The sequence below is a fragment of the Oncorhynchus nerka genome, linkage group LG27 (genome assembly GCF_034236695.1).
Source record: "Oncorhynchus nerka isolate Pitt River linkage group LG27, Oner_Uvic_2.0, whole genome shotgun sequence".
Classification (NCBI taxonomy): domain Eukaryota; kingdom Metazoa; phylum Chordata; class Actinopteri; order Salmoniformes; family Salmonidae; genus Oncorhynchus; species Oncorhynchus nerka.
Window position 1 is genome coordinate 48,179,614 of NC_088422.1, and position 20,644 is coordinate 48,200,257.

Consider the following 20,644-nt stretch of genomic DNA (forward strand, 5'->3'; position numbering starts at 1 on the left):
GCATTTGTTGTTAATCTGTAAAAAGTGATTTTTAGAGGGAAAATCAGATTTTTTGGTAAACATTTCCTAAAGTATTCCATAGGCCGACTTGTTGTCCTTTATTTATGATTAATATACAGTATATGATATTATTATAATTGTACATAGCCTGCCAGAATACATTGTTAGACAGTTTTAAAATACACTTTAAAGCATTTGATTGGATTTTGTGTGCCGTATTTCAAAGTTCAAAGTTACATAATGGCATAAGCATAGTTGCAGGAAGTAGGGGTGATGCAGCACCTCCTGATAAATCAGTATTAAAATAAAAATGTATATTTATACTCCTGTATGAGCAGAGCGGGGAGAAAAATTGAGGACATATTAAACAAAGGACAAAACTACAACAAAACAGACATGAGATGTCCCTTGCTTGTAGTATACTAAAAGAGGAACGTTTCAAGGTGACTGTGAGAAGGCAAAAAAGCTACAGCAGCAGGAAAAAATGTATAACGCCGGAGCTTCTCAGCAACAAAATAATATTTAAATGTATATCTATCCATTTTGAACATTTGACCCTGATGTCACATTGGTCGCTTTATTTATAGAAAGACCCATTTACAGTGCCTTGCAAAAGTATTCATCCCCCTTGGCGTTTTTCCTATTTTGTTGCATTACAAACTGTAATTTAAATAGATTTTTATTTGAAAGAATATGGCACCACAACAAACCTGCCAAAACTCACAGACCAGACAAGAAGGGCATTAATCAGAGAGGCAACAAAAAGACCAAAGATAACCCTGAAAAAGCTGCAAAGCTCCACAGCGGAGATTGGAGTATCTGTCCATAGAACCACTTGAAGCCGTACACTCCACAGAGCTGGGCTTTACAGAAGAGAGGCCAGACAAAAGCCATTGCTTAAAGAAGAAAATAAGTAAACACATTTGGTGTTTGCCAAAAGGCATGCGTGAGACTCCCCAAACATATGGAAGGTACTCTGGTCAGATGAGACTAATATGGAGCTTTTTGGCCATCAAGGAAAATGCTAAGTCTGGCACAAACCCAACACCTCTAATCCCCCCGGGATGGTGAAACTGGTCAGAATTTAAGGAATGATGATTGGCCCTAAATACAGGGAAATTCTTGAGGGAAACCTGTTTCAGTCTTCCAGAGATTTGAGACTGGGACAGAGGTTCACCTTCCAGCAGGACAATGACCCTAAGCATACTGCTAAAGCAACACTCGTCACCCGTCAAAGCCCAGACCTCAATCCAATTGAGAATCTGTGGTATGACTTAAAGATTGCTGAACACCAGAGGAACCCATCCAACTTGAAGGAGCTAGAGCAGTTTTGCCTTGAATAATGGGCAAAGATCACAGTGGCTATATGTGCCAATCTCATAGAGATATACCAAGAGACCTGCAGCTGTAATTTCTGCAAAGGGGGGGGGGGGGGGGGTGAATAGTTATGCACACTCCAGTTTTTTTTGTCTTCTTGTTTGTTTCACAATAAAACATGTAGGCATGTCACATAAATCAAATGATACAAACCCCTAAATAATCTATTTTAATTCCAGGTTGTAAGGCAAAAAAATAGGAAAATGCCAAAGGGGGTGAATACTTCCGCAAGTCACTGTATAAAGTGTCTCAGAGTAAGAGTGATCTAGGATAAGCTTAACCTTTAGATTATAATTAATAAGAGGGAAGACCTGAACCTAGATCAGCACTCCTACTCTGAGAAACTCTGAGACAGGCCCTGTACTGCATGTTATGTACTGTACTCTGTAATACTGAGAAGTGATGTAATATATGAACACAATTCTCTTGTGGGCGGGCAGGCAGGCAGAGTGCAAAGGCTACTGTGCTGGAGGTGGACTAGCTACTGTACATCTAAGTGGTGGAAGGGTGATGAGTTCATCTACACAAGTCAGTCATTTAATGTAAAGAGATTTGGATGTGAATGCTGCTGCATCAATGACAGAATTTGCTGTATAGCACACTGTATTACTTATACAACTAATATACTGTATAATATAAGTACTGGACATGAGTAAAAACTAACGTGGGCATTGTTTAATGCGTTTCACAAGACAAAACATCCCAAGCATTCCAATGTATTTAATCAGGTGGGCGTTACAGGTGGAATAAAGGAACATACTAGAATATCAATGCACAACATATTCCTCTCCCTTTACTTTTGATGCCTCATAAGGAAAAAGTGAATATTCACTGTTTCGCATATTATTTTATTTTTAACATAACAGTTCTCTTAATGTAAATAAAGGAACTTTTTAGAATAACCATTTCTGAACTAGGCAAAGAAGGTAGATGGCCTCAGTTCCCAGACTTAACCCTGGGTGTATTCTGCCCCAATGTCGGAGGTTAGTCAGAACTAAATGTTCAATCTTTTAAGGAAGTCATCTTTCTCTCTCGTTATTAGTCGACTGGTCGACCGAGAATGTCAAGCAGTAACACATATACACTACCGTTCAAAAGTTTGGGGTCACATCGAAATATCCTTGTTTTTTTGGCCCATTATTATTACCATCACTCCTGTGTTCCAATGGCACGTTGTGTTAGCTAATCCAAGTTCAGAATTTTAAAAGGATAATTGATCATTAGAAAACCCTTTTGCAATTATGTTAGCACAGCTGAAAACTGTTTTTCTGATTAAAGAAGCAATAAAACTGGCCTTCTTTAGACTAGTTGAGTATCTGGAGGATCAGTATTTGTGGATTTGATTACAGGCTCAAAATGGCCAGAAACAACAAATTGCCAAGAAACTGAAGATCTCATACAACGCTGTGTACTACTCCCTTCACAGGACAGCACAAACTGTCTCTATCCAGAATAGAGTAGGAGGCCCCGGTGCACAACTGAGCAAGAGGACAAGTACATTAGTGTGTTTAGTTTGAGAAACAGACGCCTCACATGTCCTCAACTGGCAGCTTCATTAAATAGTACCAGTCTCAACTTCAACAGTGAAGAGCCGACTCCAGGATGCTGGCCTTCTAGGCAGAGTTGCAAAGAAAAAGCAATATCTCAGACTAGCCAATAAAAATAAAAGATTAAGATGGGCAGAAGAACACAGACACTGGACAGAGGAAGATTTGAAAAAAGTGTTACGGACAGACGAATATAAGTTTGAGGTGTTCGGATCACAAAGAATAACATTCAAATGATCTAGAATGCCAAAGGTCTGCAAGGCTGTATTTGCTGCAAATGGAGGATTCTTTGACATACAATTATTATTTAAATTAAAAAACCTTTATAACCTTAGACGTCTTGACGATATTTCCTATTCAAATATGTCGTTCTGCCCCTGAACAGGCAGTTAACCCACTGTTCCTTGGCCATCATTGAAAATAAGAATTTGTTCTTAACTGACTTGCCTAGTTAAATAAAGGTAAAAATAAAATAACAATTTTGCAACTCATTTCATGTATGTTTTCATGGAAAACAAGGACATTTCGAAGTGACCCCAAACTTTTGAACGGTAGTATATATATTTGCGCTCATCTCAGTGAACTAGTCCATTGGAGGCCTAGACTAAAAGTCAATTTATGCTTGATCCCAAAATGTGGTCCGAGGCTCCATATGGATGGTGTAATGCAATTGCGGAGCCTCCAGAGGCCAAATCGAGCTCCATACAGCATCACCATGCTCCTCCCAAATTTTGTAGGGCTCTTGTATAGCTCCACATTGACATGATTGGTTGACGGTTTTCTATATCCTGTAAAAAAACACAAACTCACTTCCTTGACAACAGCTCTGCACTGCTCCGCAAAGTGCAAGAAGTACAAATGCCCTTGACTTCTGCTGAGGCCATATCACCGTAAATGCTGCATGGGCAATGCAGACGTCGGATTGACCATGCACTCAGATGCACAATGCCCTTCTTACTCCAGAATGCGCTCTCTCCCGCCAATTTGTGCACATTTATTGTATCAAAGCTTAATTCTGTTAATTGTTTGCGCTAGATTTTTAGCATATATCAATTCCACATTACATATTTCACCAGTAATTTCTAATCTCTGTCATTTCTGTTAATCCATACAATATTATTATTCCCGTTATCATTGTCGGAGTGGACACATTATCTGCAAAGTACACAACACTTGTGAGAAACACGTTTTGGTTTATTTCATTCCATTTACGAGGTGTCAATTTAGTCATTGTCTTTTTGTTTGGAGAGCTCCTGTCAATGTTGAGTCAATGTTGAGACGCACACGCATTTAAGTAGGGCGATAGGCTTCCTGGCCTGCGTGCAAATGTAGGCATATAAATGTGCCCATTTGGGGATCTGATAGTATTTCTGATTGGCTTAACACACTACCACTAATGACCTGTGGAGCTTCTCAAAGTAATGTTTTCTTCACCTCAAATAGCAAGCAAACAAAGTCTGTTTTTACACCCATTGAGAATTACAATAGTTCCTCAATGTATTTGAAAAACCTTTCTAGCTCTCTCTGTTTCGATAATCAGTGTGAAAGGGAAAAATGTCATGCTCTGTTTGGGTAGAAACGTCATAAAATAAGCCTACCTGATTACTTGGATCAGTGCTTGGATTGAAATCAATTCTGGTACTCATTTTGATTGCTGGTACTGTTTATATTTAGTTACAGGAGCTCCACAATATGTGAGCTAATATTCTATAAAAAGGAACTGGAACTCAAGCAGCAGAACATTTTAGGTGCCGGTACTCAGCCCCGGTGAGCTCCTGCCAAGTCAAGCAATGCTTCTTATCCTTTGCGCAAATAGCCTACAGCTGTGTCTGTCCCAAGCTCACTGGCACTGGAAACTCTGAGGGCCCAGAATATTTTATAGGCAAGCTTCAAGCAGGACCCAAGTTAATAGTTACAATGTTTCAAGTTCCTTGCAGATTGGCTACACTACACATGGCCTATGTGATTTATAGGATATTTCTTTTTAAATTCAGGATATTTTCTACCTGCAGCCTGCAATGTTTTTATTTGTTGGCTATTTTTACATAGTTGGCAATGGGAGTTACTTTTTAGGTTTGTATCATTTTCATTTAGATATAATTTAGATTAACCACATGACAATGATTTAGATATGAAGTTATTATAAAGTAAAACAAACTGATTCACGAAAACCAAAACTGGCACCCAGATAGGTAGAAATGGTAAGATAAATGGGCATTCCACATAAGTGTAGCCTATTACCGGCAACTTCAGGAGAGCAATGGCAGAATCTGCTAAAGCGAGCAAGAGCAGGAGGAGAATAGTTGGGTCAGGTTATCTAAATCTCTGGCGCACTCAAGGCATTTGTCTTATTTCATAAAACCGTAAGCTTAAAGCATCAGACAAGCACAATGTATATTGTTGATTTTATTAAAAAACACATAGGGTGTGTCTATATGGAAAAATGACACATTTTTTGTAGCATGGGGGGGTGTTTCTGTAGGTCAACAGGAAGGTGTTTAGGCGTCTATTGAGGGCCCTGTTCTCTTGTGATGTTTTTAAAGCTTGCTCCTTTTGTCTGGACAAAACTTTCATCTCTTCATCACTGCAACGTCAGGCCATTTGCTGTGTGCGTCGACTACAACTAAGAACATATTATCCTCCAGTGGGCCTGCATAGTCTATGTGGACTCCCTGCCAAGGCTCCTCTGAGAAGTCCCATAGCTGAGGCATGTTGCTCATCTTTTGACATGCAGAACGTCACTTGGCCTTGTCTTTGATAGCAGCATCCAAACCTGGCCACCAAAAGTAGCTGTGTGCAATCTCCTTCATTCGCACCATGCCACAGTGCCCTGAATGAAGTTCAAGCACCTGCCTTCTCAGAGTAGCGGTATGATGACTCGAAAGCCCCACAGCAAGCATCCAGACTGAAGTGTGAGCTCGTTTCTCCTCACCAGGTAAGGCTTTAGGCTGTCCAACAGCTCTCCTCCTTTCCCACGAGTGACAATGTACACAACCTCAGACATCACTGGATCAGTGTGGGTGAACTTTTTCACTTGGACAGATGTAACTGGGGTGTGCGTCACTTCCCTGAAGTAGAAGATATGAGCCTGGGAGTGCTCAGTGTGTGTGACAGGTAAGGGAAGCCTTGAGAGGCCGTCTGCTGATATCGTACTGGTGAGCAGATAACAGTAATGCCCATCGCTGCATGCGGCTGGCTGCGAGCAACGGAATACCGGTGTGGGGACCAAAGATGGAGATGAGGGGTCTATGGTCCGTCAGCAGTGTGAACCGTCGGCTAAACAGAAACTGATTACATTTCTTAACACCAAACACGATGGCGAGTGCTTCACGCTCCATCTATGCATAATTGCTCTAGGCTTTATTTAAGGTCCGTGATGCGAAAGCTCCCATTCTGTGGGGATGGAGTTTCTGCAACGACCTTCACCTTTGATGTCACTTTGTGGAGCGCTGAACTGTCTGACGTGGCCCAGGTACTCAACAGAAGGCCGGAAAAACGTGAATTTGTCCTTCTGGACCCTCAGACCATACTCCTCCAGTCTCTGTAGTGTAGCGTCCAGGTTTCTCAGGTGCTCATGCTCATCTTTGCCTGGTGATGAATAGATCAAGGTAGCATTGGACCCTGGTGAGCACGCTCAGTATCTGGTCCTTAGGCCAGAGCTGAGGTGATTCCAAAAGGAAGCCTCCGGTACCTGTACAGTCCTTTGTGAGTCACTATGGTCTACAGTTCTTGTAAATCTTAATCCACATGCATCTGTAGACAGACCTTTCTTACTGAATTTCTGTCCTCCAGGTAAACCAGAAAAGAGATAATCAATGAGGGGTAGTGGTTATTTTTCAGCAGTCAAATCAAATTATATTGGTCACATACACATGGTTAGCAGACGTTAATGCGAATGTAGCGAAATGCTTGTGCTTCTAGTTCCAACCATGCAGTATCTAACAAGTAATCTAACAATTTCACAACAACTACCTTATACACACAAGAGTAAAGGAATGAATAAGAATATGTACATATAAAAATATGGATGAGCGATGGCTGAACGGCATAGGCAAGATTCTGTAGATGGTATAGAGTACAGTATATACATATGAGATGAGTAATGTAGGGAATGTAAACATTATATAAAGTGGCATTGTTTAAAGTGACTAGTGATACATTTATTACATCCAATCTTTTATTATTAAAATTAAATGGCTAGAGATTTTAATCAGTATGTTGGCAGCAGCCACTCAATGTTAGTGATGGCTGTTTAACAGTCTGATGGCCTTGAGATGGAAGCTGTTTTTCAGTCTCTCAGTCCCAGCTTTGATGCACCTGTACTTGATGATCTTTTTGGCCTTCCTGTGACATCGGGTGGTGCAGGTGTCCACGAGGGCAGGTAGTTTGCCCCCGGTGACGTGTTGTGCAGACCTCACTACCCTATGGAGAGCCTTACGGTTGTGGGCAGAGCAGTTGCCGTACCAGGTGGTGATACAGCCCGACAGGATGCTCTCGATTGTGCATCTGTGAAAGTTCAGCCTCCTGAGGTTGTAGAGGCACTGCTGCGGTTTCTTCACCACACTGTCTGTGTGGGTGGACCATTTCAGTTTGTCCATGATGTGTACGCCGAGGAACTTAAAACTTTCCACCTTCTCCACTACTGTCCTGTCGATGTGGATCTGCTGTTTCCTGACGTCCATAATCATCTCCTTTGTTTTGTTGATGCTGAGTGTGAGGTTATTTTCCTGACACCACACTCCGAGGGCCCACCACCTCCTCCCTGTAGGCCGTCTCGTCTTTGTTGGTAATTAAGCCTACCACTGTAGTGTCGTCTGCAAACTTGATGATTGAGTTGGAGGCGTGCATAGCCACGCAGTCATGGGTGAACAGGGAGTACAGGAGAGGGCTGAGAACGCACCCTTGTGGGGCCCCAGTGTTGAGGATCAGCGGGGTGGAGATGTTTCCTACCCTCACCACTTGGTGGGCGTCCCGTCAGAAAGTCCAGGACCCAGTTGCACAGGGCGGGGTCGAGACCCAGGGACTCGAGCTTAATGACAGGTTTGGAAGGTACTATGGTGTTAAATGCTGAGCTGTAGTCGATCAGCATTCTTACATAGGTATTCCTCTTATCCAGATGGGTTAGGGCAGTGTGCAGTGTGATTGCGTCATGTTTGGACCTATTTGGGCGGTAAGCAAATTGGAGTGGGTCTAGGGTGTCAGGTAGGGTGGAGGTGATATGATCCTTGACTAGACTCTCAAAGCACTTCATGATGACGGAAGTGAGTGCTACGGGCGGTAGTCGTTTAGCTCAGTTACCTTAGCTTTCTTGGGAACAGGAACAATGGTGGCCCTCTTGAAGCATGTGGGAACAGCAGACTGGTATAGGGATTGATTGAATATGTCCGTAAACACACCAGCCAGCTGGTCTGCGCATGCTCTGAGGATGCGGCTAGGGATGCCGTCTGGGCCGGCAGCCCTGCAAGGGTTAACACGTTTAAATGTTTTACTCTCGTTGGCTGCGGTGAAGGAGAGCCCGCAGGTTTTGGTAGCGGGCTGTGTCGGTGGCACTGTATTGTCCTCAAAGCGAGCAAAGAAGCGGTTTAGTTTGTCTGAGAGCAAGACTTCAGGGTCTGCGACGGGGCTGGTTCTCTTTTGTAGTCCGTGATTGACTGTAGACCCTGCCACATACCTCTCGTGTCTGAGCCGTTGAATTGCGACTCTACTTTGTCTCTATACTGACGCTTAGCTTGTTTGATTGACTTGCGGAGGGAACAACTACACTGTTTGTATTCGGTCATGTCTCCGGTCGCCTGCCCTGATTAAAATCAGTGGTTCGCGCTTTCAATTCTGCACGAATGCTGCCATCAATCCACAGTCTCTGGTTGGGGATTGATGTTTTAATAGTCGCCGTGGGTACAACATCACCGACACACTTGCTAATAAACTCACTCACTATCCGGCAAATATCCCAGTCCACGTGATCGAAGCAATCTTGAAGCGTGGAATCAGATTGGTCGGACCAGCGTTGAACAGACCTGAGCACGGGCGTTTCCTGTTTTAGTTTCTGTCTATAGGATGGGAGCAACAAAATGGAGTCGTGGTCAAATTTGCTGAAGACGGGGTTAACGGTGACTTTGAAATCGCCACAGTGTCTGAGTGATCCATCTAAAATGACTGGAACAACAGGTATAGCCCATTCACTAGATCCAATACTCCACTCTCGACTAGTCTTTTTAGCTAAGTTTCAACTTTTGGTTTTATGGTGTACGCGCTTTGAAGCATTTTGGCTTGCTGTCTGGTTACATGGTCAGTTTAACTTATGTCCTTCATACTGCCAAGTTCTCCATTGAACATATCCGCGTTTCCTTAATTTCCTCAAGCTTTGTGTCCTCTTCTGCAACCATGTGAATTTCTTGCCAGTTTATAGTTTGATATTTTTCAGCCATGTGCATCCTAGCAAAGCTGGATGGTTGTCTTTCACGATGTAGATTGGTAGCTTTAACTTCTGTTTGTTACAGTAGAGATTAACAATCACGCTTCCTCTCACTGGAACAGTCTCAACAGTGTATGTTTTCAGCGTCATCTTTGTGGGCGGTGGTGTGAGGTGATGTAGTTTCTCCTTGTATACCGCCTCAGACAGCAAAGATACAGCTGCTCCAGTGTTCACTTGCATCCGTACTACTTTTCCAACCAGTAGCGGTGTCACCCAATATCTGTGTCCATTGTCTGAAATGGACAAAACATGCAAAGATTCGTCCCCTTCTGACAGGGTATCAATTTGTTCATCCTCTGTGTGCTCCAATTTATGCACTTTCCATTGTTAAGTACTTTTGTTTGATTGTGCCTTTTTGCTTTTACATGCACGTTCGATGTGACCCTTTTCTTCACAACCTCTGCTGTCTAAGTACCAACACTCCTTTGCTTGATGACCTGGTTTCCCACCGTTTTGTAAATCCGTAGACACCGTATGCACTTGGGTCGATGCACTTAGCTGGTGTGTCTTAGTTTGCTATTTCCATTGATGTACTAAATTATATTGCTCTCTGCAATGTTAAGTTACTTTCAGTCAAAAGACGTTTCAAATCAAATCATATTTGTCACATACACATGGTTAGCCGATGTTAATGCGAGTGTAGCTAAATGCTTGTGCTTCCAGTTCCGACAGTGCAGTAAAATCGAACAATCCCCAACAACTACATAATACACACATCTGAGGGTGAATGAGAATATGTACATGTAAGTATATGGACGAGCAATGGCCGAGTGGCATAGGCAAGGTGCAATAGATGGTATAAAATACAGTATATACACGTCATATGTGTAATGTAAGATATGTAAACATTATTAAAGTGGCATTATTTAGATTGACATTGTATACAGTGACTAGTGCTCCATTTATTAGTGGCCAGTGATTGGGTCTCAATGTAAGCAGAAGTATCTGAGTTAGTGATTGCTGTTTAGCAGTCTGATGGCCTTGACATAGAAGCTGTTTCAGTCTCTCGGTCCCAGCTTTGATGCACCTGTACTGACCTCACCTTCTGGATGGTAGCGGTGTGAACAGGGAGTGGCTCTGGTGGATGATGTCCTTGATCTTTATGGCCTTCCTGTGATATCAGGTGCTGTAGGTGTCATGGAGGGCAGGTAGTTTGCCCCCGGTGATGCATTGTGAATACTGCACCACCTTCTGGAGAGCCTTGCAGTTGAGGGTGGTGCAGTTGCCGTACCAGCCCGACAGGATGCTCTTGATAGTGCATCTGTAAAAGTTTGTCAGGGTTTTGGGTGACAAGCTAAATTTCTTCCGCCTCCTGAGGTTGAAGAAGCGCTGTTGCGCCTTCTTCATCACACTGTTTGGGTGGACCATTTCAGTATGTCTGTGATGTGTACGCCGAGGAACTTAAAACTTTCAACCTTGTTCACTGCTGTCCCTTCGATGTGGATAGGGGGCGCTCCCTTTGCTGAAGTCCACGATAATTTCCTTTGTTTCGTTGAGGTTGTTTTCCTAACACCACACTCCGAGTGCCCTCACTATCTCCCTGTAGGCTGTCTTGTTGTTGTTGGTAATCAAGCCCATTACTATTGTGTCATCTGAACATGTGGCCTGTCTGAAGTTTGCCAATGACCATCTGGATGATCCAGAGGAGGAATGGGAGAAGGTCATGTGGTCTGATGAGACAAAAATAGAGCCTTTTGGTCTAAACTCCACTCGCCGTGTTTGAGGAAGAAGAAGGATGAGTACAACCTCAAGAACACCATCCCAACCGTGAAGCATGGAGGTGGAAACATACTTCTTTGGGGATGCTTTTCTGCAAAGGGGACAGGACGACTGCACCGTATTGAGGGGAGGATGGAGCCATGTATCGCGAGATCTTGGCCAACAACCTCTTTCCCTCAGTAAGAGCATTGAAGATGGGTCGTGGGTGGGTCTTCCAGCATGACAACGACCCGAAACACACAGCCAGGGCAACTAAAGGAGTGGCTCCGTAAGAAGCATCTCTAGGTCCTGGAGTGGCCTAGCCAGTCTCCAGACCTGAACCCAATAGAAAATCTTTGGAGGGAGCTGAAAGTCCGTATTGCCCAGCGACAGCCCTGAAACCTGAAGGTTCTGGAGAAGGTCTGTATGGAGGAGTGGGCCAAAATCCCTGCTGCAGTGTGTGCAAACCTGGTCAAGAACTACAGGAAACGTATGATCTCTGTAATTGCAAACAAAGGTTTCTGTACCAAATATTAAGTTCTGCTTTTCTGATGTATCAAATAATTATGTCATGCAATAAAATGCAAATTAATTACTTAAAAATCATAAAATGTAATTTTCTGGATTTTTGTTTTAGATTCTGTCTCTCACAGTTGAAGTGTACCTATGATAAAAATACAGACCTCTACATGCTTTGTAAGTAGGAAAACCTGCAAAATCGGCACTGTATCAAATACTTGTTCTCCCCACTGTATATATATGTATATATATATGTATGTGTGTATATACACTGCTCAAAAAAATAAAGGGAACACTTAAACAACACAATGTAACTCCAAGTCAATCACACTTCTGTGAAATAAAACTGTCCACTTAGGAAGCAACACTAATTGACAATACATTTCACATGCTGTTGTGCAAATGGAATAGACAACAGATGGAAATTATAGGCAATTAGCAAGACACCTCCAATAAAGGAGTGGTTCTGCAGGTGATAACCACAGACCATTTCTCAGTACCCATGCTTCCTGGCTGATGTTTTGGTCACTTTTGAATGCTGGCGGTGCTTTCACTCTAGTGGTAGCATGAGACGGAGACTACAACCCACACAAGTGGCTCAGGTAGTGCAGCTCATCCAGGATGGAACATCAATGCGAGCTGTGGCAAGAAGGATTGCTGTGTCTGTCAGCGTAGTGTCCAGAGCATGGAGGCGCTTCCAGGAGACAGGCCAGTACATCAGGAGACGTGGAGGAGGCCGTAGGAGGGCAACAACCCAGCAGCAGGACCGCTACCTCCGCCTTTGTGCAAGGAGGAGCACTGCCAGAGCCCTGCAAAATGACCTCCAGTAGGCACAAATGTGCATGTGTCTGCTCAAACGGTCAGAAACAGACTCCATGAGGGTGGTGGGGGTTGTGCTTACAGCCCAACACCGTGCAGGACGTTTGGCATTTGCCAGAGAACAACAAGATCAACGCAAATCTGTGCGGCCCTGTGCTCTTCACAGATGAAAGCAGGTTCACACTGAACACATGTGACAGTGACAGTCTGGAGACGCCGTGGAGAACGTTCTGCTGCCTGCAACATCCTCCAGCATGACCGGTTTGGCGGTGGGTCAGTCATGGTGTGGGGTGGCATTTCTTTGGGGGGCCGCACAGCCCTCCATGTGCTCGCCAGAGGTAGCCGGACTGCCATGAGGTACCAAGATGAGATCCTCAGACCCCTTGTGAGACCATATGCTGGTGCGGTTGGCCCTGGGTTCCTCCTAATGCAAGACAATGCTAGACCTCATGTGGCTGGAGTGTGTCAGCAGTTCCTGCACCAATTTGTAAGTCGCTCTGGATAAGAGTGTCTGCTAAATGACTTAAATGTAATGTAATGTAGGAAGGCATTGATGCTATAGACTGGCCCGCCCGTTCCCCAGACCTGAATCCAATTGAACACATCTGGGACATCATGTCTCGCTCCATCCACTAATGCCACGTTGCACCACAGACTGTCCAGGAGTTGGCGGATGCTTTAGTCCAGGTCTGGGAGGAGATCCCTCAGGAGACCATCCGCCACCTCATCAGGAGCATGCCCAGGCGTTGTAGGGAGGTCATACAGGCACGTGGAGATCACACACACTACTGAGCCTCATTTTGACTTGTTTTAAGGACATTACATCAAAGTTAGATCAGCCTGTATTGTGGTTTTCCACTTTAATTTTGAGTGTGACCCAAATCCAGACCTCCATGGGTTGATAAATTTGATTTCCATTGATCGTTTTTGTGTGATTTTGTTGTCAGCACATTCAACTATGTAAAGAAAAAAGTATTTAATAAGAATATTTCATTCATTCAGATCTAGGATGTGTTATTTTAGTGTTCCCTTTATTTTTTTGAGCAGTGTATATATATGTATATGTATATATGTATGTGTGTGTGTGTGGGAGAGAGTAGACTTGTGTAGCTGGGTTGATGTGTAGGCGGGTTTGTAAGTGTATGTTGGCTGTTGTGTAAGCGGGTGTGTGTGGGTTGCATCCTTCTGTGGATGGATTTCTGAGTGTAAGAGCTGTTCTTGTGTAGGAGGATATGTGTGTTGCCTGCCCTTATGCAATCACATTTTTGTGAATATGTGTGTGTGTGTGTGTGTTTGCGCGAACGCACAAACGTGTGTGCCTGTGTGTATCCAGGCTGTTACCGAGTAGGTAGACTTGCTGGTGATCTCTAGCAGCTTGTGTTTGGCCCTCCTTTCAGAGTCCCTGGCTTCCTGCAAGTCCTGCTTCAGCTGATCAGCCTCCATTGCCCTGAAAGGAGGCAGGGAGGGAGATGGGGAGAGAGGGGGTCAGCAAGAGGCTGAAGTAAATAGACGATTTGTATAGAAACATTGCATGTACACTTTTTATACCATGTAATTACCATTTCTTCATTACACACATTCTATTTACTCTGTATTTATGTTAGTAATGCACGGGTTGAATCATAACCCGCAGTACCGGTGGGGCGGATGGGTTTAGGGTCATGAAATACTGTGTGGGTGAAGGGCGGGTGGGTTGATAATCTAAAGATAATCTTTTTTTTTTTAAATTGTATCAATAAATCATTCTTGTGCTATTTATATCTATTAGGCTACATTGAGGTTCTTTTATTATTTTAAGTCTATCTGGCATTAGTGCTTAAGTCTATGCTTCAGGGCCTAACTTTACCTGCACCAAATAGCCTACACGCCAATCACTTTTGAGAACAGGCAGAAAGTTCAAGTCGATCCACTGAGACAAAAAGGACAACGTCAGAGTTTAATTTAATGAGAGAAAAGCTGTGAAATGGAGAGTTAAAAATAAAGAGAATGGGAGAGAGAAAAGTTCGGGAGAATTTGGTGAAGTGGAAAAGGAGGATGATAGCAGTTGTGTAATTTGTGAGACGCTATACACATTTGAGTCACAAGACGGGGACTTCAAAATAGGCCTATTTGTAACGACGACGCTGGGAGTAAGGAAGCAGATGGTGAGTTTAATAATAACGAACATAGAGAGTTACATGAAAACAGAACTAATACTGCCTGATGACTGAGGTTGGTGAGGGCTATATGATTGGAGAGTAATCAGGGTGGTGATGAAGCCCAGGTGTGCTTAATGATGCGGAGCAGGTGTGAGCAATGATTGCCAGGTATGCAATGTGGGTTGCCATGACCGGTGGTTAGTAGACTGGCGACATCAAGCCCAGGAGGGAGCAGGAGTAGGCGTGACACCTATTATACGTCAAGGGAACAGTAGCATACTGTTCAGACGGGTTAAATGGAAACTGAAATCTGGAAACCAACTGTAGGTCGATAAACTCTGTCTTTGCTGTGTAGAGTAGGCCAAAAGGCTAAACTGAAAAATAGAACCGCTATCAAATTAAAATGATTGCAGAGCCGCAAGGGTGTTTCTTTACATAGTGATTCCGGAAGAGAAAAACAGTACTGCCACCAAAGGTATACATTACGGGACAGCTTAAAAACAATGCTGACCCAACAACAGCTCAATCAAAATGGCCCTCCCTTTGAACTGAGGCTACTTTTGTAGGGGAAACCCCTCCCATCAGAACATACCAAACACTTTAATTAATTAAGCAATTACCAACATCCAAGCCTACATTTTTTTCACTCAGCTAAACATATCATGAACTATATACATTGCACCTTTGAAATCTGTTTATCATGATACAATATAACACATTTACAAAATCCCATCACTACTGACACGGTGTCTTCCAATACGCCCATTCCCATAAACGAGCCATTCGGGACAGGCACTACAAAGCCAACCCGATTGCCATAGCTCTGGTCCTTATCTCAGCACACCCAGAAGTTACAGAGACGGAGAGAGAGAAACAGAAACAAACAGCGTGCTCATCATAACATTGATAAGTACAATAAACATTGCTTAAATAAAACATGAACGCTTGTCTGTATATTGTTTATACTATAACAAACTGTTACTGGAGGTAAGAATAAAGTGTGTAATGTATGTACTAAGATAGAAGTTAACTTCGCTGTGTCGACCCACATTGCTATAACGTAGCTGATAACTGAGCAGGGAGGGGGCGATGAGTGTGTGTGTGTTAGTGTACCAAACGCTGCCTTCGGCCAGTGACGGACTTTTCTGTCACAGTCTTAATATTAACTCCTGCAGAATTAAGCATTTCTTGCAGTAAAATTATACACAATGTGAATTGACTCAGGAACAGGAGCGGAGAAATGATTTATTATTTCGGCATCTTGCGAGAATGCGGAGTTAAGTACCGTCTGAAGAGGTGCCATCGTTAAAGCACAAAATATCTGTAGATATTTTTTTTAACCTTTATTTAAACAGGCAAGTCAGTTAGGAACAAATTCTTATTTACAATGACGGCCTACCCCGGCCAAATCCTAACCCGGACGACGCTGGGCCAATTGAAACAGAAACATCCTTTACTCTCAGTTCCAGACGTTCTAGACGACCAATTCTCATTGCTTTTAGCCGTACCCTTTTACTACTCCTCCTCTTTTCCTCTGGTGATGTAGAGGTGAATACAGGCCCTGCAGTGCCTAGCTCCACTCCTATTCCCCAGGCCCTCTCTTTTGATGACTTCTGTAACCGAAATAGCCTTGGTTTCATGCATGTTAACATTAGAAGCCTCCTCCCTAAGTGTGTTTTATTCACTGCTTTAGCACACTCTGCCAACCCGGATGTTCTAGCTGTGTCTGAATCCTGGCTTAGGAAGACCACCAAAAATTCTGAAATGTTCATCCCTAACTACAACATTTTCAGACAAGATAGGACTGCCAAAGGGGGCGGTGTTGCAATCTACTGCAAAGATAGCCTGCAGAGTTCTGTCCTACTATACAGGTCTGTACCCAAACAATTTGAACTTCTACTTTTAAAAATCCACCTCTCTAAAAACAAGTCTCTCACTGTTGCCGCCTGCTATAGACCACCCTCTGCCCCCAGCTGTGCTCTGGACACCATATGTGAACTGATTGCCCCCCATCTATCTTCAGAGCTCGTGCTGCTAGGCGACCTAAACTGGAACATGCTTAACACCCCAGCCATCCTACAATCTAAGCTTGATGCCCTCAATCTCACACAAATTATCAATGAACCTACCAGGTACCTCCCCAAAGCCGTAAACACGGGCACCCTCATATATATCATCCTAACCAACTTGCCCTCTAAATACACCTCTGCTGTCTTCAACCAAGATCTCAGTGATCACTGCCTCATTGCCTGCATCCGTAATGGGTCAGCGGTCAAACGACCTCCACTCATCACTATCAAACGCTCTCTGAAACACTTCAGCGAGCAGGCCCTTCTAATCGACCTGGCCGGGGTAACCTGGAAGGATATTGATCTCATCCCGTCAGTAGAGGATGCCTGGTTATTTTTATTTTTTAAATGCCTTCCTAACCATCTTAAATAAGCATTCCCCATTCAAGAAATGTAGAACCAGGAACAGATATAGCCCTTGGTTCACCCCAGACCTGACTGCCCTTAACCAACACAAAAACATCCTATGGCATTCTGCATTAGCATCGAACAGCCCCCGTGATATGCAGCTTTTCAGGGAAGCTAGAAACCAATATACACAGGCAGTTAGAAAAGCCAAGGCTAGCTTTTTCAAGCAAAGGCTAGCTTCCTGCAACACAAACTCAAAAAAGTTCTGGGACACTGTAAAGTCCATGGAGAATAAGAACACCTCCTCCCAGCTGCCTACTGCACTGAAGATAGGAAACACTGTCACCACTGATAAATCCACTATAATTGAGAATTTCAACAAGCATTTTTCTACGGCTGGCCATGCTTTCCACCTGGCTACCCCTACCCCGGTCAACAGCACTGCACCCCCCACAGCAACTCACCCAAGCCTTCCCCATTTCTCCTTCTCCCAAATCCCATCAGCTGATGTTCTGAAAGAGCTGCAAAATCTGGACCCCTACAAATCAGCCAGGCTAGACAATCTGGACCCTTTCTTTCTAAAATGATCTGCCGAAATTGTTGCCACCCCTATTACTGTTCAACCTCTTTCGTGTCGTCTGAGATTCCCAAAGATTGGAAAGCAGCTGCGGTCATCCCCCTCTTCAAAGGGGGACACACTCTTGACCCAAACTGCTACAGACCTATATCTATCCTACCCTGCCGTTCTAAGGTCTTCGAAAGCCAAGTCAACAAACAGATTACCGACCATTTCGAATCTCACCATACCCTCTCTGCTATGCAATCTGGTTTCAGAGCTGGTCATGGATGCACCTCAGCCACGCTCAAGGTCCTAAATGATATCTTAACCGCCATCGATAAGAAACATTACTGTGCAGCCATATTCATTGATCTGGCCGAGGCTTTCGACTCTGTCAATCACCACATCCTCATCGGCAGACTCGACAGCCTTGGTTTCTCAAATGATTGCCTCGCCTTGTTCACCAACTACTTCTCTGATAGAGTTCAGTGTGTCAAATCGGAGGGTCTGTTGTCAGGACCTCTGGCAGTCTCTATGGGGGTGCCACAGGGTTAAATTCTTGGACCGACTCTCTTCTCTCTATACATCAATGATGTCGCTCTTGCTGCTGGTGAGTCTCTGATCCACCTCTACACAGACGACACCATTCTGTATACTTCTGGCCCTTCTTTGGACACTGTGTTAACAACCCTCCAGGCAAGCTTCAATGCCATACAACTCTCCTTCCGTGGCCTCCAATTGCTCTTAAATACAAGTAAAAACTAAATGCATGCTCTTCAACCGATCGCTGCCTGCACCTGCCCGCCTGTCCAACATCACTACTCTGGACGGCTCTGACTTAGAATACGTGGACAACTACAAATACCTAGGTGTCTGGTTAGACTGTAAACTCTCCTTCCAGACCCACATCAAACATCTCCAATCCAAAGTTAAATCTAGAATTGGCTTCCTATTTCGCAACAAAGCATCCTTCACTCATGCTGCCAAACATACCCTTGTAAAACTGACCATCCTACCAATCCTCGACTTCGGTGATGTCATTTACAAAATAGCCTCCAATACCCTACTCAACAAATTGGATGCAGTCTATCACAGTGCCATCCGTTTTGTCACCGAAGCCACATATACTACCCACCATTGCGACCTGTACGCTCTCATTGGCTGGCCCTCGCTTCATACTCGTCGCCAAACCCAATAGCTCCATGTCATCTACAAGACCCTGGTAGGTAAATTCCCCCTTATCTCAGCTCGCTGGTCACCATAGCATCTCCCACCTGTAGCACGCGCTCCAGCAGGTATATCTCTCTAGTCACCCCCAAAACCAGTTCTTTCTTTGGCCGCCTCTCCTTCCAGTTCTCTGCTGCCAATGGCTGGAACAAACTACAAAAATCTCTGAAACTGGAAACACTTATCTCCCTCACTAGCTTTAAGCACCAGCTGTCAGAGCAGCTCACAGATTACTGCACCTGTACACAGCCCATCTATCATTTAGCCCAAACAACTACCTCTTTCCCTACTGTATTTATTTTATTTTATTTTATTTATTTAGCTCCTTTGCACCCCATTATTTTTATTTCTACTTTGCACATTCTTCCACCGCAAATCTACCATTCCAGTGTTTTACTTGCTATATTGTATTTACTTTGCCACCATGGCCTTTTTTTGCCTTTACCTCGCTTATCTCATCTCATTTGCTCACATCGTATATAGACTTGTTTCTACTGTATGTTTGTTTTACTCCATGTGTAACTCTGTGTTGTTGTATGTGTCGAACTGCTTTGCTTTATCTTGGCCAGGTCGCAATTGTAAATGAGAACTTGTTCTCAACTTGTCTACCTGGTTAAATAAAGGTGAAATAAAATCAAATAAAAATTGTGCGCCGCCCTATGGGACCCCTAATCACGGCCGGTTGTGATACAGCCTAGAATCGAACCAGGGTCTGTAATGACGCCTCTAGCACAGATGCAGTGCCTTAGACCATTGCGCCACTGGAGAGCCGCAAATATGCATCCAAACTGAACTGAAATCTAATCAGAAACGTGTTACGTTGTTTTCACAGCTTTCCATTTACTTATAACCGGTCCAACTGATGCCATTTGGACATTTTGCACAGAAAATCTTTACCATATTTTTTGTTGTTGGGTTATTGCATTTTCTCCCTGGTCCCTAAATGTCTTTGCGCTGCGAAAGGAGAGCTGACAGAACTTTATCGATGTATGCTTCAATCTAGTTGACATTTGATCATTTATTACCTTCCGGTGAGCAACGGTTTATTTAGTCTTCTAGGGCAACATACACTGAGTGTACAAAACATTAAGAATGCATTCTTAATATTGAGTTGCACTCCCCTTATTCCCTAAGAATAGCCTCAATTTATCAGGGTATGGACTCCACAAGGTCTCAAAAGCATTCCAATGCTTCCCACACGTTGGCTAGATGTTCTTTGGGTGGTGGACCATTCTTGATACACATGGGAAGCTGTTGTGTGAATACCCGTCAGCGTTGCGGTTCTTCACACAAACCGCTGCGCCTGGCACCTACTACCATAGCCCGTTCAAAGTCACTTAAATCTTTTGTCTTGCCCACTCACACTCTGAATAGCACACAATCCATTTCTCAATTGTCTCAAAGCTTAAAAATCCATCTACACTGTTTGAAGTGGATTTAACAAGTGAAATCAATAAGAGACCATAGCTTTCACCTGGTCAGGCTCATGGAAAGAGCAGGTGTTCTTAATGTTTTGTAGACTAGGTGTACAATGACAGAAGAGAAGCTGCATTTATCTAATTATAGACAAGTTAACTAACAGTCTACCAAACTGATAAGCAGGAACATATCTAAATTAGGCAACACTTTTTAAATATTTTTTAAACAACTTCATCACATACAGCATTCAGGAGGTTACGGATGGGTTATTAGCAATTGTGGGAGGGTGTGGGTGAACAAACATCTGGCCCACGCACCAATAGCGTGCATGTGTCCAGGGGCGGAACTTAAATGGGTGCGCCGCACCTATGGCAGCCAATGCAAAGGGCCCCCAAAAAACATGTCATATCACTTTTAAAAAATGGTCACAAGAATAGATGGTGCGGTAT

General features: G+C 43.6%; 1 protein-coding gene across 2 annotated transcripts in view; it reads right to left on the reverse strand.

The window, feature by feature from the left end:
- The window catches only part of nf2a (NF2, moesin-ezrin-radixin like (MERLIN) tumor suppressor a), a 67,495-nt gene that overhangs the window by 11,682 nt on the left and 35,169 nt on the right, over positions 1-20,644 (reverse strand). For both annotated transcript variants that reach the window (XM_029638440.2, XM_029638441.2), the window contains exon 13: positions 13,777-13,882. In XM_029638440.2, the coding sequence (XP_029494300.1) occupies positions 13,777-13,882 (106 nt within the window). The remainder of the gene's footprint in view (positions 1-13,776; positions 13,883-20,644) is intronic.